Raw genomic sequence first — 21,734 nt, 5'->3', positions numbered from 1 at the left:
ACACACACACACACACACACACACACACACACACACACACACACACACACGTACACATTTAACCAGGAACTGGCACGAGGTGGAAACGAACCTGTCCCTTAGGACACAGTCTGGGCACCAGGGCTACCAGGCCACTCTTTCTTACAAAAGCTTCCAGTTTCCAGAGGAGTAGCACCTGTGACCTTTGACTCTTCTCTGGGAGCATAGGAGGCTTCCTGAGAGCCAGGGAAGGAGAAAGAGAAAAGGATGCACAAGCCCCAGAGGGGAGTGGGAACTAGGAACGGAGACAGACAGGTTGGTGGAGACTGTCCACCCGAGCTGCAGAGAGAGCCAAGAAAGGGCAGGAAAGAGATGTATTGGGCGGAGGAAGCAGTGCTGGAGCCCGGGATCCCTTGGCCCGGTTCGGACTGAGGCTCCAGGGAGGGCTTTGAGGAGAGAGCCAAGGGGCGGTTGTAGGGAGAGGCACAGGGCCCCAGCGGGGCAGGGAAGAGGAAGGGGGCCCTGGAAGAGGAGAAAGAGACCGAGACAGAAGTGCAACTGGGAAAGACCGGGAAGGAAAGTCCGGGAGGGGAGGCTGGGGGTAGGGGAGCAGTAGGAGCTGGAGAAAGCGGCGCCCCCTCCCTTAGGCCTGGGATGAGGCGACGGGCGAGTGGGACAGCGCTCCCCGCACCGTGGAGGCCGGGGCACCTACCGCACTCCCAGTTGCGGCCGGGCGGCTAGTTTCTCTCCCGTCCAGCCGTCCAACTCCGCGCCGGGCAAGAAGGAGTTAAGCCCTCTCCCCCTCCCCCCACACCAGTTTTTTAAAATTAATTTCTCCGGGAGGGAGAGGATTAGGGACACAAATCCTATCTCCGCCCCCTCCCCCGACTGCCCAGCACCCCAGCTCCGCGCAGCCCCCCAGGGATGGGGAAGAAAGGCCCTATCCGACCCCACTCAGGGTCCCGCCGCGAGCCCCGGTGACCCCGGCTCTGCTTCCCAGTCCACGTCGGGGTCCTCACCTCCAGCATCAATCATCTTCAGCGTCCTGCGCCGCGGGAGCCCCTCAGGCCCATGGTGCTCGGGGCGCCGGCCAGGCGGGGAGGGGCGGGGGGCCGTCACCCCGGCCGCGGGGGACTGCGGGCGGGCTCGAGCCGCTCCATCCCCGGAGAGGGGCGGGCGCGGGAGCGGGCGCCGAGGGTCCGGGAGCCGTAAGGGATGTGGGGAGCGAGAGAGGAGGAGAGGGTTTGCGGGGAGCGGGAGGCGCGGGCGGGGCTGGACCAGAGCCCTGACTGGAGGATGCTCCGTGCGCGCGCGCGTGTACGCGTGTGTGCGCGCGTGTGTGTGCGCGTGTTTGTGTGTGTGCGTGTGAGCGAGGGAGGGGGGAGGGAGAAAGGGAAGGAACCACCTCCCCGACCCGCCACCCGCGGGACGCAGGCCCTCCGCGGGGCAGGCCCACACGCGTCGCGTCGCGTCCGTTGGGGCCCGCTGGGGTCTCCCGGGAAGGGGCAGTGCGGGGGGGCGCGTGGCGGGGAGGCCGGCGCCGGGAGACAAAGAGCGGGAGGGAGGGAGGGAGAGGGGGCGGAGGCGGCAGCAGGGGAGGGAGGCGGCGGCCCCGCGCGGCGGCGGGGCGAGGGGATTCCGAGTTGTCGCTACTACTCTGGCCGCGGAAGTCCGGGGCTGGGGGTTGGGGTGTGGGGAGCATCCCCGCCTCCGGACCCACCGGGCTTCCGCCTCTTCTGCGAGGTCTGTGCAGGCTCCCGATTCATCCAATTTTTGGACGTCCATCGAGCAATCGTGTGCGCCAAGGCCTGAGGCCATCGCGGGAAACAGGACCACCCGGGCCCAGGAGTCGGGGTCTCCTCGGGAGGGGGGGGGCACAGACCAGTGGGGAGGCCGTCACAGGCCTGGGTGCCCTGAGCCCCGGTTCACAGAGGGCACTTCGGCGACGCCGAGACAGCGCACGGGAGGACGCCGGCGCGGCCTGGGGGTGGGTCAGGGTGAAAGTGGAGGTGCCGTTGGCTACCAGGCAGGCCAGGACTGGGTAGAAGTGTTAGTGGGGCTGGGCGGTGGAGGGCAAGGTAGGAAGAGGAGTGAGGCTGCGAAGGTGCGGGGGTGGAGGGAATGCTTGCCATTTATCCTGGGAGCCATAGGGGAAAGTAACAGAGGAGTGAGGGGGCTCCGATTTATTTGCCTTTTAGGGAGAACTCTTTGGCTCCTCTGTGGAGAGTGGATTGGAGAGGGCAGCCCGAGGCAGGGAGAGCCTTGGTGAGGCTGATGAGAGATGAGGGCAGTAGGCATGAAGATTGCAGATCAAGCTGAGCACTATTCAGGATAAAGAGTGGAAGAAATTGATCAGATTTGGGGACCACCGGCCACCGAGGGAGGAGGGCTTGGCTTGAGGCTGGAGTCCTGGAGGGAGGGTGGGCAGGGATGAGATCACACTTGGAGTGGTGAGCTGGAGGTGGTGGCAGGCCAACCCCGGGGAGACAGTGTAATAATCAAGCTGCCAAACAGCGCTGGAATCGCCCTAAGCACTTTTCCCTGATTGTCGATGTCACTCTCACAATAAACCTAGTTGTTTCTATCACCCCAGTTCGAAGAGGGGGTTAAACAGAAACTTTGAAGAATGAAAGCGATCTGTCCAAGAGCAAATGGTGAGGTTGGATAGAGGGGTCCAGAGCTCAGCAGGGCGGTACAGCCTGTAGGGACAGTTCCCTAAGGACCCTCTGGACTCTCTGTAGTCACAGATCTCCGAGGGGCTGTGGGAGGTGGTGTGTTGAGCCACCTCAAGATGGTCTTGAGGCTGTGGGTGAAGACAGAATTATTAAGCTTTGAGGGCTGAAGGTAGCCTAGGATACCTGGGGGAGTTTGGGGGTCTCTGCCTGTCTTCAGAATCTGCTGGCAGCCGTGGAGTGCTGTGGAGATCTGGGGAGGCGGTGGGGACTCTGGGTGACATCCTACAGGGTTAAGTCTGGGGTTTTGAAAGAGGACATGGTTTTCAGGCCTCTGGTAAGATTTGAGTGTGTGAGGGAGTGTTATATAGGCCTGTAGGAAATAGGGAGATCATGGGTGTGTAACATCAGTGCTGGGAGGCGGGGGCGGGTTCTGTGGGAGGGTGTCTTCTAGGCCATAGGATCTGAGAGGAACCCCTGTTCCTAGTGATGCTCAAGCTTCAGGGAATTCAGAAAATGTTCCTCATTTGATTCCCCCCCGCCCCCGCCCCATGGCAAGTGTTGGGGTTGTGGCAAAGCTGCTCAAACTCCTGAGAATGGAGCAGATGACAGGGCAGGGCTGAGGCCACAAGCCTCCCATGGGCCTGCCCATGGCCACTTGACATAGCCCCAAACATGGACATAGCTCATGGTCATGTCACATCCTAGGCCTGAGAAACTCAAAGCAAACCGCATCCCCCCCCCCCGCCTCAGCTGTACAACACACTCGGGCTTAGAAACAGGGGATCACGTGGCCGACCCTTTGGAACATACAATGTGCGGGCCCCTCATGTGATACACAGGAAAGATGGGCAGGGAGGGGGGCGGTGCGGGCAGCAGGACCTCAACCTAGAAAGAGCTCCAGTCAGACCAGCAGGAGCCATCACCACCCCACGTCGACCTTCCCACCCAGGTTGGTCAAGCCACTTCACATCTTGGAATTTCTTGGCTGGAGCCATGATCTGGATCTTTCTTCCCAGAAGCGTCCCAAAGATGAGCCACCCAGAGAAGATGCCTTGAGAGGCATGGTCACCATCCCCAGGTTTCCAGATGCCCCCCAAAGGGGGTAGCAGGCTGGATGGTCACTCTCTGGCCCTGCGGGGTAGGATTTTTGAGAGGAAGGAGTGGGAAGTCTGAATTTGGCTTGACATGAGAATTGGGTGAGAAAACTGTCCTCAAGGGAGTGGCTGCCTCAGGTACTGACTGCCAGTGGAGTTCTGGTAGTGATCAGTCACCTCAGGTGCTCTCAGGGACCCATAGGAGTGACCTTGAAGAGCCTTGATGTTGGGACTTCATTCCTTCAGGCAAAAGGGAATGTTAGAATCCCCTTGGGGGCCAGGCCACTGAGCGCAAGTGCCTTATGCTTCTGTTTTCTCACACATACACACTCCAGCACCCAGAGCAAGCAAGGCAAGGCTGGTGTCGGAGACTGAACCTTGGCCCTACCTCCCACCTGCTCTCTCTGCTCTCTGGGACTTCACCAAATCTTGTCCTTAGGACCCTGGCATCTATCTGGACTGCCTGACCCATTCCATTAGAGCTGGTGAGTTGTGCTGGCACAGAGCAGGGGCCTGGGGCTATTTACATTCTTTAGGACAGAAAGATCCTCTAGGACCCTGGGCACAAAACTGCTCTGACATTTCACCTCCCACCCACCCCCAGGTGACCTTGAATCATTCAGGACCTTAGGCAGGGTGCCTTGTGAGAGTAGAGGCTGCATATCCCCATGAGGTTAGACTTCTCAGGGAAGGGATCTGCGGTTCACCTTACCGTCTCACATGTAACCCAGCCTCCGAATTTTGCCGGAGGCCTCCTAAAAAGAGGCAATGCAATGGGGCTAAGGGGCGCTCTAGAAACCCCAGCCCTAACCAAGATGAATAGATAAAAAGCATGGGTGCTGATGGGGGAAATGGTGGCAAAGAGGGAGTTTGCTGAAAGCGGGAAATACAGGCTCCCCATGAGAAGGATCTTCACAGCGAAGAAGGCACCAGTAGCAGGGTACCTGGGGCACCGACAGACGACCCTATCCTTCCCCCTGCCGCCCCCACCCACGAATCAAGAAACCAGGCAGCGAGGCTCTGGGGGCTGCTTTTATGGGGACGACCTGACAGAGGGCATGGTCCGTACAAAACCGGGAACAATACATACATATATATATTATATACAGAGACGCAGTCCTGCGGGGGGGGGCGGGGGCAGGGGCGGTGCCGGCCCGAGAGACCGGAAGCGCCCCGCGGCCCCGCCCACCCGGCCCCGCCCCCTCCCTCTGCCTCGGCAGGGGAGGTGAAGCGCAGGGGCCCGGGTACTGAGACAGCCAGCTCTTTCAGGGGGTAGGGGCACGTCTGGGGGCGGGGGGCGGTGGGGAGGGGGCCGAGAAATACTGATAGATGGCTTGGTCTATTTACAGGGGACGAGAAGCCCAAACGGATGTAATGGGGGCTGTCTGTTTTTAAAAAATGAACAAAAATCCAGTCTGGGGCAAGGGCAGGAGGAAGAAGCAGTATGAGAGATGGATCCTGAATGGGGAGGGGAGGGGGGGGGGGGGGTCTCACCTCCCTTGGTCCAAGCCCCAATTTGGGGTTAAAGTGGGGAAACGGAGCGGATTTCACTTAGAAAGCAGGCTGCCATTGGGGCAGCCCTGGTCTCCAAAAAGATGAGTAGTAGTAAAATTTTGCCCTCCAGTCAAAACCTTGGAAAATTGTGGGTGTGGGCGCAGTGAGGCTGAATTTGCGATGTTAGTACAAGGCTACCAGGTGTGGCCCTGGGCAGGGCAGGGCCTGGCTCTCCAGTGGGAAATATTCCCCTTGCCTATGACCAAGGGCTCTGTAGCCAGGCCCCCTAAGCTGACCTCTCCTCCCTAGCCTTCCCAGGAAACCTGGAGCCCAGGGAGGCCACAGAACAGTTCCAGGAGGAGGAGGAGGTTATGGCTATTTGGCACCTGGGGGTGGGGAGGCACAAGGAAAAACTGAGGGCTGCTGCCCCAAGAAAGGGGGAGCTGGGAACCAGGTGTCCTGGACTCTCCCATTTTCCTGAAGGGTGCATGAGAAATCAGTGCAGGGCCAGGCCCAGCCTCCAGGCTCAAGGGTGGGCTCTATCCCTCCTGGGTGGGGGGACCAGGATTGGGGGAGGTGTGGAGGCAGCCCCTCCCAGCGGGAGGGTCAGAATGCAACAGAGACAGCACAATGATGGGGGACAGGGAAAGGGCCAAGAAGGTAGAATCTCAAGTCAAGAGGCCCAGGGGCCACCTAGGAGCCCCGTGGGCAGGGAGCAGCCTCCAGGTGGTGAGATGCTGGGAGAGCCCCCAGCCCCATTCCAGTCCAGAGACAAAGGCTGGAGGTTGTAAAGTCTGGCAGTATGGTCTGCAGGTCCTTGTGTCCGTCCACCACCCAGGCCAACCCTCACATCCCTTGGCCTCTGTGCCTCAGCCCCATAGGGCAAGAAGGAGGCTGTCCTTCCAGCCACCTCTGTCTGCCCAGGCCCTCTGGTCCCTGAAGCTGGGGGAGGTGGGGTGGAGGGTGGGGAAGTCGGGGCACCTGTCCCCAGGCTGGTAGGGGGCGGGGTGAAGTATTGAGGACAGGGGAGGGAGGACAACAGGAGGGGATTAATTATTGTCCGGTCAAGGAATGATTCCTGTTAAGTAGAATTGGAATTCCTCAGTGTTTGCAGGTTTCCTTCCAGTTCTGAGATCTGGCAAACAAAAGGGAGAGGGGGTCAGGCCTGGATACCAGGCAGGGGCCCTGCCCCTTCTGACCCCCTAATAGGGACATGACCCTGAGCCAACAGCATGACTCCCTCTCTCCCCCCAGGATGCACAGAGAAGGGACTAAAGGGGGGCTTCTCTGTTGCACCCTCCATAGGCCTCTGCCCCCAGGGCACCCTGAGCCTACCTTATCCAGGAGCTTGTCCATCTCCTCCTTCCTAGCCAGCTCTGACTCTTCCAGAACCCGGCGCTGTGCGGTCTCCTTTTTCAGGAACTCGATCTCCCTAGAGATTAGGAGGGGACAGACCGTGGGTAACAGTGTAGAGTCTGACTTCCATCCAAGGAGTCTCAGGATCCTCAGCCCTGTCCTCAGCCCCACCTGGGCAGCTCTGTCCCTCTTATTTAGGTGGGGAGGCCCCAGCTCTTCCCAAAGCCTCTTGGGCCTGACTGTGCTGGCTTCCCTGCTGTCGTTCTGGGCCCAGGTACCCCCACCACGGGGCCCTCTAACTTCTGTGCTCCTTGCCTCCCTAACTCAGCTGGAGGTGGGGAGGGGCTGCCACTAATGGCCTCTCAGTCCTCCCAGGGCCAGGACCCCCCCACTCCCAGCCCCCTGACCACATACTTCTGCTGGTAGTCCTTGATGAGGCGCTTGGCCTTGCTGTACTTGCGCTCCAGGGCCTGGTACTGGGCCTGGGTCTCCCGCAGGTGCTCGTCCACAGCTTGGCACAGGCTCTGGGCCTCGCCCCAGTAGCCCTCCAGCTTTTCCATGCGTTCCTTGTTCTCCTCCACGCTCTGCTCCAGCTGGGCCTTTTCCACCCGCCACCGCCCCTTCTCCTGCTCTAGGCTCTGCAGCTGAGGGAGGAAGGAGGGGCTATGGACTGGAGGTGGCCACAGGGAGCTGAGGAGCGCCCCCATCTGGATGACTCCCACTGATGGGGAGCCCACTCCCCCTCCAACAGCTAACTCTCCTTGGCTGAGCCTGAGAGCTAAAAGCTGGAGAGGAAAGAAGTGGGGGCTCAGCCGCAGAGCCCCTAGCCAGGACCCCCACACTGTAGCATGCTCTATCGGGTAAGAGGCCCAGATTAGTCACTGACTCTGTGACCTGGGGCAAGGCAACGTCTGTCTTAAGCCTCAGTCTTCCCATCTGTGAAATGGGACCTATCCCTGCCTTGCCAAGCTCACAGGGCTCCAGGAAGACGGTACATGTGAAAGGGCAGGCCAGAGGAGGGTCACCATTGCCCTCTGTCCCCTCTGCTGCTCTGGCTCTGCTGACCAGTCCCTGTCTCTGTGGCTTCCTCCCAATCCTGGCTCCTCTCCCACCTTGTCTCCCAGCTCCTCACAGGCACCATGCCCCAAACCCGACCCCACCTGCACAAACCTAGTCCTCCTTTCCATGATCTCACTGCCACACTGGAGCTTGTCGTCCAACCTCATGGGCTGCAAATGCCACTTGCTGTCTGTGCCCCAGACACTTGGGCCTTCCCGCAGACCCTGAGAACTGCCCGGTTCCCTCTGGCCATAGGGCCTTTGCCCATGCCATTCCCTCTACCTGTAATGTCCCCACCGTCCTCCCTTCCCACCCCATGCTCAATAGTTCCCACCAGCTCAGCCCTCCACTCTCTGTTCAGTGCATCACTTCCCCAGAGAAGTCTCCTGTGATGTCCTCCAGCACCATCCCCTTCCGCACATAGCCCCCTGGCTGGATCAGCCCTTCCTCCCCTACTCTAGGAGCTCAGCAGCTCTGTGCTCTCCTGCAGAGCCCCATGTCCACTGATAAGTGTCCGGACAGCCGCATGTGCACTAAGCTACACAAGGGCAGGGATCAAATTGGCTTCTGCGCCCTGCAGGGATGGGAGTGGTGCGTGGCACTTGGCAGGCAGTGTCTACAAGTCAAAAAGGAGGAACAGGCTTTTGCCCCCCCCCCCACCCCCTTCCCACTCTGCAACCACCCAGGAGCGTGGCCTATCATCTCAACTTCAGAAACCAGCTCCAACCTGCCTTTCCTCTCCATACCCCCTGCCTGCCCTCCAGGCAACCCCAGCCACCATCTCCCCCAGGACACCGCCAGGGCCTCTGAGTGGAAGACCAAAGCCAGAGTCCTTTGTGGGGAATCCCGACCCTGCCAGCCACAGCCCCCACCTGGTCCCCACAGGAATGGCTGCCACAGCCAGCTTCCTCCAGGGCCTCCTCCAGGCTCAGCCTCTCCCCCACCAGGGGCAGGGGTGCCCTTCCTCAGCCTCAGTCACTAACCCCTGCTTGGCCCCTCCCACCAAGGCTCAGCTGTGACCTTGCCAGTCTCCATGTGGTGGGTGGGCCATGGCCGTGCAGCCCTCACGAGCTGTCTGTCCCTGCTACACCGGAAGCCCTGTGGCAGTTGGGACGCCTCGTGTCCAGGCCCAGCAGGGGTCCAATGCAGGGTGTAACAGAAAGTGTGCAGATCAGCATGCTGGCGAGCCCCCAACATGCTTCCAGTGTCAGTGCGTGGAATACACGTGTTTCTGTGTGTCAGGAGCATCCCCATCTGGGAGGGTCAGCACCGGCCCCTCCACGAGAATGCTCAAGGCCTGTGACACTCTTCCAGAGAGACGGCTATGCCTGTGTGTTTCACAGCCGATGGAAGAAGGGGTCTACGTCTCTACGTGTCCGGGCTGCTGCTCCCGGATATCGTGTCATGCGAGGCCTGGGTCCGCTGTCTCCATGTGACACGGAGCGGGTGTCTCCAGACATCTTGGCGAGCAGGCCTGGGGTCCAGGCTGGCATGGGTCAGTGTATCTGGGTAGTTTACAATGATTGCTGGGCCTGCTTGTAGAGGACGGGTGTGGGACAGCCAGAGTGGGAGGACATTTACGGTGACCTGGTGTCCCTTGGTCTAGCAGCTGATAGCTTGACTTCTTATTCAGCACCTTTTACAAACCAGGTGCTCTGCCAAGGATTTCATACGTGTTATCTCATTGAATTCTCACAATGGAACGCACTGTTACCATCCCATTCCATGGCGCGGGAGACTGAGGCCCAGAGCAGCAAGCGGATGGTGGCACACAGGCGTCCAGAGCTCAAGCTTTTAACACTAGGCTCCCCTGCCTCAGAGGAGCTTGTTCTGTGTCTCTGTGGGTGACCGACAGTGCCAGTGTCTGCAGGGGTGAGGCTGGGGCGGGGGGGGGCTATCCCCCCAGCCCTCACGCCCCCTCATTCTTACCTTCCTTTTCAGCTGCTGGATCTCTGCCTCAGTCACGGCGTGCTTGATCTGGAGCTGTGGGGGCAGAGAGGCAGGCACTTGGCTCTGGCTGGGTCAAGGCCTGCCTCTGCCCTCCGCCACCCCAGGGACCCCCCTCTTCCCACCTCCTTGAACTTGTGCACCAGCTTCTCGGGCTCCATGTCCACAGGGGACAAGGCATCCTCGTTTTCCGCCAGCTCAAACACCTCGATGGCCATCTCGCCACCCGGGAACGTGGGACTCAGCTCCTCATCTTCGTCGGTGGCATATTCTCCTGTCTGCGAAGGGAGCGTGGAGGCTGTGTGCCCTGCCCACCTCAGCCTCCCTGAGCCCTGACGAGCAGGGCTTAGACTGGCCACAGTCCTTCCGCGTCAGACTGGGAGCTACTCAGGGCTGTGGGTCACGCCTCCCCCATCAAGCTGGGGCCACCCCGGTAGCATGGTCTGTCTTACCCCAACAGCCCAGGGAGTCCCCTGAAGGCACAGGTAGTTCCCCCATGAGACTGGGACCCCTGAAGAAAGAGCCTGTACTTTCCCCCGCTCACGCTGTGGGTCCTCTGAGGTCTGGAGCTGCCTCCTTCAGATTAGTTCCCCCGAGGGTAGAGGCCATGCCTTCCCCTCAGAGCAGGAACTCTGAGAGAACCGTGTCTTTTTGTAGGAGCAGGAAGGCTCTCTGAAGACAGAGTATGACTCGCCCGTCAGCTCTTTGAAGGAAGGGTCTGCATCTCCTCCCTCAGTCTGGGGACTCCCCCAGGACAAGGCAAGGTGTCCTGGCCTCCTTCAGGAGGCTTGGGAAAGCGGCAGAGGCAGGATGGGTGTAATGCTCCGTCCAGCCACCAGGGGGCGATGATAATGCCAGCCAGGACAGGAGTCCCTACCTCCTCGTCGTCCTCCCCATACTGGGCGTATCTCTGCTCCATCATCTCCCGCTGCCATCGCTCCTGTTCCAGGGTCTGTTGAATTAGCTGGGCCACCTCGCTCTGCTCGCCTGGACGCTCCCGGCCAATCATAAACCTGAAGGGGCACAAGCGTCATCCCCCTGCCTCTGTCTTCAGCTGGTGATACCATCCTCCCTGCTGGTGTTCTCCTCTCCACACCCAGACCCTCCCAAGGGAGGGGAAATGAGATGGCTGAGTCCAGAGGCCCGAGAGTATTAATAATGAATGGGGGAGCTGGGGGCCCTTCTTGGATTTCCTTCCCTGGACAGCCAGAAGGCCCACTAACCCTCACTGCCAGGTTTGGGGGAGGGGTGGGATCAGTCAAACCCCCTGCTGGGCTGCAGGGGAGAGGCACTCAGGGACTGCCAGGGCTGCTCAGGGGCTGCCAGGGCCGGGGGCTCTCCCTCCACCACAGGGTAGAAAACAAGGCAGGGAGATGGGGCAGCTGACCCATCCCAGCAGCCTGCTTCCCCGTTCCCCTGCCCTGGGGCTGTGGCGGGGTGTCCTGTGGGAGCTCCAAACCTCCAGGCTTCAGGAAGGGGCGGGATGATGGTGAGTGGAGATTAGGATGGAGAGGAAATAGTGGAACTTCCAGGCACTAGCCCCTCCTCTCCGCGGCCACCCACATCCTGTTTCTCTCTACCACCCTTTCCTGGGGGCAATGCCCCTTTTGGAGAGGGCAGGGAGTGGTCCCTGAGTGTTATGCCAGAGAGCGACCCAAGGAGCCTCAAACCCAGTTCCCTCGGTTGACAGGCCCCAGGGAGGCGAGTCCTCCCAGGATTACACAGCTGGTGAAGAGGGAAGGATGAAGTGCCTGTGGGGGGACCCCAATTTGGTTGGCATTCTCCCAGCACATCCCAGTTCTCCAGTGAGTGGGTCACGGTCAGGCAATCTGGAGGCGCAGCAGACCACGGGCCTTGAAGCCCGAGTGCCGGTGGCCAGCAGCACTCAGGGGCTTGGGAGAGGATGGTGGGCGTGGGCCGGGGCTGTGGGCACGGCTGTTCCTTCAGGCAGGAAGGCCATGGAAGCTCCTCTATGAGGTGGACCACCTAGAACCCTGTCTGGGTGTGGGCAGGCGGGCAGGGAGGCGGGATGAGGACCAGGCCTCCAGTCTGCTCCCACTCCCCACCCAGTTGGGCTCTCCCGACCCTTACCGCACTCGACCCTTGGTATTCCGGAGCACGGAGGCTGCGAAGCTCTGGGTCACTCCAACCAGACTTGTGCCATCCACCTCCACCAGGAGATCATTCACTTGGATCCTGGGAGAGGCCACACTGGTTAGGGGGGGCCGCCACAGGAACGGGAGCGGAGGGAGCAGTGGTCTCCCTCCGTCAGAAAGCTGAGGCTCAGTCCCCACTGGGTCCTGGCACTTTGTCTAACTGGCGCAAAGTGCATGGGCCCAGAGGGTCAGGGATCAGCCAGACCCACCACCGGGCAGTGAGACCTGAGCAAGCAAATCTGACACAGGCAGGCGGGACTAAGCACACTTCCTGTGATAATCACACCCTTGTCCCCTCCTCCATCACACCCAATGGAGCAGTGTGACACCCACAGAATTCATGGCCACCACGCACGTCCAAAGCACAGGTGACACACAGTCCTCTTACAGGTCTGCAGATTTTCTCCCAGATGCCTGAGAGCCCCATGGCACACTCTTGTGCTCGCCGCACCCCGAGAAAGCCCCCACCACGTGCTTGGTGCGGCAGCAGAAGCCCTGGTTCTCCACCCCAGAAGGAAAGAGGTGGGGGGCGGCAGGACCCCGGCTATCTCCTTCCTCCACTACCCTCCCCTGCGAGCTCCAGGCCTTCTCTCAGGGCTCCTCTGCAGAAGCAGAGGAAACGGCCTATTGTGAGCGGCTCTCCCCCTTGCGCCCCACATGCAGGCCCTCTCTCCCATGTGCACACACTCCCCACGCGGCCAACAGCCAACAGGTGACCACAGGAATGGCTCTGGGAGTCCAAACTGGGGGGAGGGGGTAAGTGAAAGAGCACTGGCTGTCACCATCCTTTTGTCCACCCCTCATGCCACCTGGGCCACAGCAGGCAGAAGCTCTAGCAACATGACCCCAAAGTCACCCAGCCCCACAGGGACACCCAATTGTCTCTGTCATACGGAGGGGGTCTGGGTTTGAAAGTGCCTCCACAAGGCACCTCTGATACCAACTGCCAACTTATACCAACCCTGGGGATGCCCCAAAGCCCTTCCCCCTTTCCCCCTTGACACATACGCAGTGGAGTGGCCCACAGAGGGGTCACTGGGCTACCCAGGGCTCCAGGAGGCCCTCCCGGAACCTTCTGACCCCTCCAGCCTCAGAGGCCAAACACAGACCTGCGTGCTCATACATGCGCACACACAAGGAGCAGCTTCCCCTGTGGGCAGGCCACACACCTGGACGCCCCTTTGCTCTCGAGGCTCCGGCCATGCCTGCCTGCTTCCAGTCCCCTTCCTGGAACCTTTCACACATTCTACTCCCTCAACCTAACTGCATCCTGCTCATCCTCAGGCCTTAGCGCCAACGTCACTTCCTCCAGGAAGCCTTCCCTGCTATCCAGAGAGAGCAAGTCCTGCTTTTAATGCCTTCACGCCCCCCCACACCAAACTTTTCCCACATTTTCTGTGTGTCCACTTGGATGTGTGTCTGCCTCACCACAGCACATGCTTCCTGAGGGCCAGGGAAGTTGTCACTGACTCCCCCGGGCCTGCCTCCAGCCCCACCACAGAGCCAGCGACTCAGTATTTGCTGAGTGAAAATAAAATTTAAAAAGAAAAAAGTTCCAATGTATCCACCAGGAAGCCACACTGGGGGCCATGATCTCCCTCCCACAGCCCACACAAGCCCCAAACCAGGGCATACAACGCCTCTGCACAGCCCCCTCCCCACATTCCAAAGAATGTAAGCGCCACGAGGGCAGGGGTCCCACTGGGTTTGTTGGCTGCCTCAACCCCTGGACCCGCACATGACTCTGGAAGGCTCCACCCACACCTGAGCCCCACACAGATACGGCCCCTCCCCGCTCGATGGGTGGCCTGCAGCAGACAGGAGGTGGGGGAGGGGGTACCTGCCGTCCCGGTGGGCCGCACCGCCCTCGGTCACCGTCTTCACGAAGATGCCCAGCTTCTCCAGGCCCATGTCTGCCCCGGCCCCCATGCCAATGATGCTGATGCCCAGGCCCTCGGAGTCTGTGGAGCAGAAAGTCGGGACAGGCGGATGTTGGGGGGGTGAGAGTGAGGTTAGGCGTCCCAGCCAGGGCTTGCAGGGGACAGAGTGAGAGGCCCCCCCCATCCCCCGCCTCACCCCAGGGCACGGCCCGACCTCAAGCAGCGGTCCCCACACTTAGGGGAGGTCCACAACTGGGCAGGGACACCGTCCCGTCCACCCCATCTTTGCCAAGCCAACTGGGAAGCTCCTGGTTCGCCCCCTGCCCTTTGCCCCTTGCAAGAACACATGAGCAACAGGGTGTGTGGCGGGTGGCCTGGGGGGGGGGGGGGGGGGGCGGGGGGGGGGGGGGGGGTAGCAGGGGTGGTGGTGGCAGGGTCCAGAGACAACTGTATACACAGATGAGGGGCAGAGAGGGGTGGAATGGCATGGGGGTAGCCACAATGGGGTTCTTCTCTACGCAGACTCACCCATGGAGTCTCGATGACCCAAGACCTCCTGCTCTTCTCTCCAGAGCTGTCCCCTCCTGTCTCATGGGCTCTGACATCCAAACTCTTATCTTCCCCCACCAACAGGCTCTTCCTGCCGCCACTCCCTCCTGGGGCCTCGGAGTCACCTGGATTCCTCCCTCCCCCTCACTGTCTGGGCCAGAGCCCAAAAACCACCAGCTCCTGCAGATTCTACCTCCCAAGGATCTCTCGAGCACACCCACTCCCCACACGGCCAGCAACTTGTCCACACCACCGTGGGCTCTCTCCATCCACTTGGGACCCTTCTCCCCATAGTACAACCTGAGGTGGTCTTTCTCAGATCCCTTGCCCATGCCTTGCCACAGTTTCCCGTCCATGTGAGAGAACAGACAGTGTCCTCCATGTGGTCTGTGAGGCCCTGAGTGTCCTTCTTGCCCCGGTGATCAACATCTCGCCAAGCCCCTCCTCTCTTTCCCACACACTCTCCTCAATTCCCATCTTCAGAGCTCAATGCAAGCATGACTTGCTTGGGGACCCCAGTGACCCGAGCCCATGTGCTATCTTAGTGCCCCTCCCGCCCCTGCCTAGCACCTACTACAGTGTATAAGGACACACTGAGCCGTGACCGCTGCTCCCTCACTGCATGGCCCTGGGGACCTGGCACTCGCAGGAGCGCAGGGTGCGGCGGGGGTTGGTGGCGGCAGCTCTGGCTGCTGGAGTCTACGCGGCTGGCGGTGCTGACAGGGGCCCAGGGCAGGGCTGGCACCAGAGAGGAGACCCCTGCGCCTCCTGCAGCCTCTCACCCTTCTCCAGCTCCACGGGGAACAGCTCCAGCCTCTCTACCCGCTTCTCCAGCTCATACTCAGCCGAGGCGGCCATGGGGTCCACGTCCTCGTTGCGCCGGTCGTAGTCCTCGTTGGAGTAGGTGCTGAACACCTGCAGGGGGGCTGCTCATCAGAGGCAGGGGCAGAGCTGGGGCCCAGGGGGCCGCCACAGCAGGTGCCCGGCACCCCTCGGCATTCCTGTCCTGCTGCAGGCCTCCCCCTCCCCGACGCGACCCCAGCTCTGATGGCAAGCCCTTCTGGTGCTCCAGCCCACGGGGCAATGGAGAAAGGGACAAATTGGCCACATCCACACCATTATTCTCTCCCACAGCCGCAAATGGTGTGAGCGTGGCTGCTGTAGAAAGAAAGGAAGGGCAATCCTCGAGAAAGGAGCCGACTCAGGAGGCCAGATCCCCAGGTCCGAGGCAGACCAAGAGACGGGGGCAGAAGGAAACATGCGGACCCAGAGAGCCAGACAGAGGCAGACACAGCCGGTAGGAGAGTGGAAAGAACAGGCTGAGCAGGAGCAGGGGGCAGAGGAGGAAGGGAGTAAGAATGGAGAAGATCCTGGAGAAGGCCAGATGGGGAGAGGAGGGGAGGGGGTGTGAACGCGGGGACAGCAGAGGGAGGAGGAGAGAGAGAAACAGAGGAAGATGGAGGGGCACCCAGGACCCACCTGACCTGAACGTCTAAAGTTGAGGCTGGGGTGATGGCAGGAAGCAGGAACGGTCACCTCTACCCCACCCCACCCCAAGAAAGGGGCAGCCCTCCCCTTGAGGTGCAGGACATGAATGGGGCAGAATGCCAGACCCACATGACCTTGCCTACAAGGCCAGACCTCAGTTTCCCTGCAGAGAAGCAGCTCCAAGGTGTGCCCCTATCCCCAGTGCACTAGAAGGCCTAGGCCGGGGGAGCTGGCGGCCGGGGGAGCGGGCAGCTTCTCTGACTTTGTCCCCAGTGAACCCAGCCTGCCTGGGTGCCCCAAGGCTGGCCCTACCTTGTCGTCCCCTGTGTCTCTCTGCTGTCTCCTTCCTGGGTCTCTCAGCGAGATAAGGAATTCCAAACCTCTTCCAGAACAGAGAGACTAGGGCAGGGGCCCTGGGGGAGTGCCTGATTCTGGGTCCAGGCGGCATACCCCCGGTGGGAGGTTAGTGAGTGCCATTTGGGGTACCATGACATGTTCACGCTTCTCTGCCTGCAGTGACAGGTTGGCACCACTTGGAGCCAAGCGGGGGCGAGGAAGGGGGGGGCCAGCTCTATCAGACAGCCAGGACTGAGGCCTGAGCAGCTGGAGTGGAGCACCGTGTCCCCAAGGCCCCTGCTGGGGCTCCCTGTCCTCCAGGAGCAGGTCCATGGGCACCGTCGCAGGCAGCAGACTTGTGTCCCAGCCTTTGTCTGGGCTCACCCGGTGTCATCCCCCAGTCCCCCTCACCCGAGCCTCTCCCCGGTAGGCTTTCACAAGATGAGAAGTGCGGCTGGGAGGGGCCCGTGTGGTCACTTCACTCACTGCCCTCGATTTCATGACAGCAGAGAAATCCGAGCACAGGCCCTTAGAGCTCCTCGCCTGCTGGGCAGGGGTCGGACTGCCCTCCTGACATCTGGGGCATCTGGCCTCCGCGCCCCCTGGCAGGAGGGGCCACCCAGTCTGCACACAGTAGAAGATGCCAGGTCTACTGCCAAGGTCACCTGGCTCAGCCAGTGGTGGGGCAGGGTGAGACTGCACCCAGCTGAACCCTGGTGGCTCGGTCACCTGTGACTCCGTCCCCCTTGCACTCAGGTCCTGGGCCTGGCAAACCAGTTTTGGCCCGCTTTTGCATCTGGTGGTCTGGGTCAACAAAACCCCTCCCCAATGAGTGTGCACGAGCCAGAGAACACACTGTGACCTCCAGAATGCCCTCCCAGCCTGCCCTGTGCTTTGCCCGCCCCTCTCTTCTCAGCTGATCAAACCCTGCCCCTTGCAGGACTAAGGCTCTGAGGCCCCAGACCACCCCTCACGTTGCCCACCATGATGCGCCCAGCCTATCGGTGGCTTGGGCCCAGTCCCCTGCCCCAAGTGACAACATGGAATTGGGCTCTCTATCCTCCGCAGAAGACACCATAAAGGCAACAACTGGGTCATCCGCAGGGCACCAGACCCAGGAATCAGCATCAACACAGGGTGGGGGGCCGGAAGGGGGAAAAACGGGGACCCACTGTCCAGGGTGGGGAGAAGGAAATCCCCAGCAAAGTCAAAAGTCAGACACACCAAGGAGGCACCACAGACCACTGGCTCCCACACTCCTGTGAGCAGCAGTCACCAGGGAGTTGGGGAGCACTGCTCCGAATCATGTGCTATTTTTACCCAAAAATCAGGGTAAGGTGTCAAATATAGACAGTCAGAGGCCCAGGACTGAAAGACCAAACTCCATCTCTGATCAGGCTGCTCAGAGAACTGGTCATGGTGGTGCTGGTTGGGATTGGGGGTGGGGGGTCCTGATTCCCTCAGTGGTCCCCACCTCATCCTCAGGTCCCAAGAAACACCGTCATCCTCAATTCCACCCAGGGTTCCTTAGCTGTCAGGACAGGGAGGGCAGAGAAAGGACTTGTAAGGTCACAGCCCCAGAAGGGGGAGTGCTGGCCTAGCGGGAGTAGCACCTTTTCAGGCCTCTGCTGGGGCGGGGGCGGGGAGCCGGGCAGCCGCTGATGTTCTAGGAGGGCTGGGAGGAATCGTGGGCAGCCTCGGTGTACAGAAGCAGTTATGGAAACTTTGAGCAAACAGACAAGGACTTGGCTGGGGAGGGATAAAGGCAGGGTCCAGGCCTAGGAGAGTCTAGGGCCTGGACAACCCCGAGCAGCCAAGGTGGTGCTGGGCAGCCTGGGGCACTGAGAAAGGGCTATCTAGGCTAGATGTGCCAGCCAAGACTGGAGGGTGGCAGGAAGCAGGGGTGACCTAGGGCTCTTAGTTCTTCCCAGGAATGTCCCCACCCCCCCGCATCGGCACTGTTGTGAGCATCTCGGGGCACTGGCACAAGCCACAGACGAACTGCTAAGACTGCTGGTGGGGATGGGGACACTGAGACCCCCAAAGGGGGCAGCTCCCATCCATCTTTCAGGGCACCCAGAGAATGTGGCAAGAGCACTTGGAGTTCGCCAAGGCCATGGGAGGTCTGCCCTATCCAGCAGCCAAGAGCAAAGGCATGTGGGCAGCTGCCAGGCATCCTGGGGGCTTTCCCAGCCCCACCCCTCTCTCTGGTGCCCTGCCCCTGCCCGAGGCCCAGCCCCTTCATGAGCCAGGCCAGGGGCCTGCTGCCTGCTGAACCCAACACCTCCACCTCCCCAGCTGGCCCAGCACAGACCCCAGGGAACAGGGCCCCAGTGCCAGGCCTTTCCCCCACCCCGAGTCACATGGCCCCAGCTCAGCTCACCCTCAAAGATCTGCTTCCCTCTTTCACTTCTGCAAACTTGGGGTGGGGGCTACAGATAGGATGGAGGAGGGTTGGTTTTACACCTTCGTTTTAGGAAGTTCTTGGCTCCTCCCTCCTCTATAGGGGAAACGCAGGGGGTGTTCCTAAGCTCCCCCATCTCTCCCCCCAGTGGAGTAAGGATCAATGTGGGGAGGGTCTCCTGAGGACACACACACACACACACACACACACACACACACACACCTTCCCACCACCCAAGCCCTAGCCTCCGGAGGAAGAGCGCCTGGGAGAGGAAGGGGAAGCAGGTGTCCCAGGATGTGGATGCCGCAGAGCCAGGGCGAGGCATCAGACAGAGGAACCTGAGGACAGGTCAGGGCAGGCCGCCCTCATCTTGGGCCTGAAAATCGTTCCCTTCTGACAAACAGCTGGAACTCCCCCACGCCCCCTCGGGGTGGTAACTTCTGGGAAGGGGGCTGGGTGGCAGGGGCTGACTCAGCCTGCCAAACCCGGCTGGTGAGGCGGGGGCGACAACGTGCACGTGGCAGGGGCGGCGCGGGGGCGGGGAGGGGGGCTCACTTACTTGGATGGGCGCCGTGCTGAAATGGATCTTCCGGCTCGGGGCTGGGTCCTCTTCTTCCGAGAGCCCCGGGATCTCCACGCACCCCGACTCGGGCTCGTAGGGGGGCTCCCCATCCTCCTCGTCTTCTTCGTCGTCCTCCTCCAGGGCACTGCCCCCAGAGTCCTCCCCCAGCCCACTGTAGGCGCTCACGTCCACCAAGTCCGCCTCCGAAAAGTCCTCTTTCTTGGACTCATCCGCCTCCTCGGGGGCCAAGTCCGGGGCCCGGCCGTTGCCCACCCCTCTCTCAGGCGCCGCCACGGTCGCCGTGGCCTCCTCGGGGGCCGCCTGGGCCTTCTGCTCCTCGCGCGCGGGGCTGGCAGTGGTTGCCAAGGCGCTGCCATTCTCCAGGGCCGCGTGGACCGTCACCTCCGCCTGAATCACCTCCCCGGGCGCCGCCTCGGCCTCCGACTCCCCGCTCTCCTCCACCTCCACGGGCTTAATCTTGCGCACCTCCCGGGGCTTGGGGGGCGGCCGGGCAGGGGCCACTCGGTGCTGCGGAGGCTGCTGCCCTGCGGGGCCGCGTTCCTTCTCGGCCGGCGCATCCCCCGACGGCGCGGGCGGCGGCGGCGGCGGCGGCGGCGGCTGGAACACCCGGGACCGCTTACTGACCAGCTTCGAGTTGACCTGGGGAGCCCCGGCGGCCGCAGCCCTGGGGAGCCCGGGCCCACGGTGGAGGCCGGTCCTCGAGTCGGCCTTCTCAAAGACGGCGCTGAGCTGGCTGACCGTCGGCGACACGGCGTCGGCGTCCAGCTTGTCCAGCGCCTCGGTGCTGCCGTTGAAGCGCACCACGACGTCCAGCTTCCGGTCCTGCAGGCCGGCGCGCTCCTGCCTCAGCAGCCGCCGCGCCGCGGCCTCCTTGTCGCTGCCCGCGGCCGCTGGGACGCTCCGTTCGAACAGCTTCCGCGTCTCCTGCAGCCGGGACGGCGGGTGCGGCGGCGGCGCGGGCTGCGCTGAGGGCGCGGGCTTGGAGTCGAAGCGGCTCACGCGCTCCGACACGCTGGTGCCCAGCTTGAGCAGGGCGCTATGGTCCACGTTCTCGTTCAGGCTGCTGGCCCGCGGCAGCGACAGGCGCACGCCGCGCTCGGGCGCCCGCGGGGCCTCCGTGGGGCCCGCGCCGCCGCCCGCCTCGCCCGGCGGCCCCGCCGTCGTGCCCATCTGCAGGAACATACTTTTGATGCGGTGGACGTTGGAGCCATATTTCTTGTGGTGGGCCGCCTTGGGCGCCTCGTCGGGCCCGGGCGCTTCGGGCGGCTTCAGCGCCTGGATGCCCGCCTCATAGGCGCTGCGGTGCGGGGAGGCGCTCCGGAGGGGACCCCCGGGCCCCCGCGGCTCCGTCTTCATCATGGTGGGGGGAGACGGGGGCGCATCCCCTCGCTTCCCGCTCCCCCCCTCCAACAGGCGGCTGGCCAAGTCGGGACCACCGCCCCCTACCCCCCCCCCCGAAAAGAAACCCCGGGAGGCCCTTTTTTAGGCTTCCCCCAAACCGAGCTGCCAAAAACAGTTAACCCCGCTTTAAAAAAAAAAAAAAAAAAAGGAAAAAAAATCGCCGAGCGCCCTGTGTGGGTCGCCTCCCCCAATCCAGCTGCCACAGACAGCCAGCCCCTCTTTCAGAGCCCGAGCGGCCTGCTACGGTCGCCCCCACCCAAATTAGAGAAGCGGCGGCCGGGGCCGGTGGGACCGCGCGCCCTGCCCGCGAAGCAGCGGCGGAGGCGCCGGCTCACATCGTCCGAGGCGGTGTCAGCGGGGCTGGCAGCCCGGGCGTCCCCCACCCCGGCCGGGGGCCTCGGCTCTCGGGGGGCCCGGCACCCCGGCGCCCATGGCTGCTCGGCCGGCCCGGGCCGCTCTGCCGCCGCGCCACCCTCCCTCCCTCCCTCCCCCCCGCGCCCCGAGCCTCGGTCTTTCTCTGGCTTTGCCGGAGCGGCGGCTGCCCGACACCAAGCGGCTGCCCTTCTCGCCGCCGCCGCTGGGGGACTGGCACCTCTGGGTCCTAAAGGGATCGGATTTCCGGGGCCGGAGTCTGTGAGCCCTCCCCTTCCCCTCCTCCCGAATGGATCCCCTCTACTGCCGGTTCCTCTCCGACTGCCTGACGCTGACCCCCCGGTCCTGGCCTGTCCTCTTCAGCCCTTCCATCCCAACCTCTGACTGCGGCTCATCACAACCCACAAAAGCACAGCCCCACCAAATATTAGGGGAGGCATGCCAGCCCCAGTGGTCTCAGTGTGGGCCCTTCTCCTACCCAAATGGGAAGGGAGATTAGTGGGGCGGGGCAAAGGATGGTTGCCTTCAAGGCCCTCGGAGTTCCCCAGTGTGGTTCAAGACTGGCAGCATCTAAAACGCTGGGCACTTGAAAATTTTTTAAATCCAGATTTCTGGGCCCTCCTCCAAACTTTGGGAAGCAGAAGCTCAGAGGCTGGCCCAGGAATCTGCATTTTAACAATTTCTCCAGGAGAACCTTTTGCAATCTTCCAAGGTGTGAAAGTTTAGCCCAGGTTTGCTGGCCTTTTGGTTGAGGAGGAAGAACAGAGAAAGGAAATGGTCCTCATCCCCCAGGTGGCAGCCCAAAGCTGGCCTTTGCCCTTTGGCAGTTTGAAAGGGGGTGTCCTGTCACCAGTCTGCTTTGCGCCCAGGCTGCAAGGGAGGGGCGGAATCCCTGTCCTCAAGCCCCTGCCCGCGCACCCTTGCCTCTTAAACAGGAAGATGGCGTTTGGGAGGAGGATTC

At 61.8% G+C, this 21,734-nt stretch overlaps 2 protein-coding genes across 3 annotated transcripts in view; both read right to left on the bottom strand.

Moving 5' to 3' along the window:
* The window catches only part of LOC111151752 (sterile alpha motif domain containing 14), a 15,841-nt gene extending 14,541 nt beyond the window's left edge, over window positions 1-1,300 (bottom strand). For both annotated transcript variants that reach the window (XM_022509923.1, XM_022509925.1), the window contains exon 1: window positions 999-1,300. In XM_022509923.1, coding sequence (XP_022365631.1) covers window positions 999-1,007 — 9 coding nt within the window. In that variant the 5' untranslated portion in view covers window positions 1,008-1,300. The remainder of the gene's footprint in view (window positions 1-998) is intronic.
* Window positions 1,301-4,970: 3,670 nt separating this feature from the next.
* On the bottom strand, window positions 4,971-20,861 carry LOC111151751 (protein phosphatase 1 regulatory subunit 9B). Its single transcript, XM_022509922.1, has 10 exons — window positions 18,977-20,861; window positions 14,972-15,104; window positions 13,601-13,721; window positions 11,696-11,800; window positions 10,482-10,617; window positions 9,730-9,882; window positions 9,587-9,640; window positions 7,013-7,242; window positions 6,578-6,674; window positions 4,971-6,377 (listed from the first exon to the last, which is right to left on the bottom strand). The coding sequence occupies exons 1-10, from the start codon at window positions 20,357-20,359 to the stop codon at window positions 6,324-6,326; spliced, it is 2,466 nt and encodes an 821-aa protein (XP_022365630.1). The 5' UTR covers window positions 20,360-20,861; the 3' UTR covers window positions 4,971-6,323.
* Between the last annotated feature and the right edge of the window lie 873 nt (window positions 20,862-21,734).

The sequence above is a fragment of the Enhydra lutris genome, unplaced genomic scaffold, assembly GCF_002288905.1.
Source record: "Enhydra lutris kenyoni isolate GAN:26980312 unplaced genomic scaffold, ASM228890v2 scaffoldscaffold26, whole genome shotgun sequence".
In the NCBI taxonomy this organism is placed as follows: Eukaryota; Metazoa; Chordata; class Mammalia; order Carnivora; family Mustelidae; genus Enhydra; species Enhydra lutris.
This window is presented reverse-complemented; position numbering and strand designations above follow the sequence as displayed.

Coding starts and splice junctions, on each gene's coding strand:
- LOC111151751 (XM_022509922.1), bottom strand. CDS start 20,359: ATGATGAAGACGGAGCCGCGGGGGCCCGGGGGTCCCCTCCGGAGCGCC. Junction 13,722..14,971: donor CCCCGTGGAGCTGGAGAAGG/GTGAGAGGCTGC, acceptor TCTGCTCCACAG/ACTCCGAGGGCCTGGGCATC. Junction 6,675..7,012: donor ATCAAGGACTACCAGCAGAA/GTATGTGGTCAG, acceptor CCTAATCTCTAG/GGAGATCGAGTTCCTGAAAA.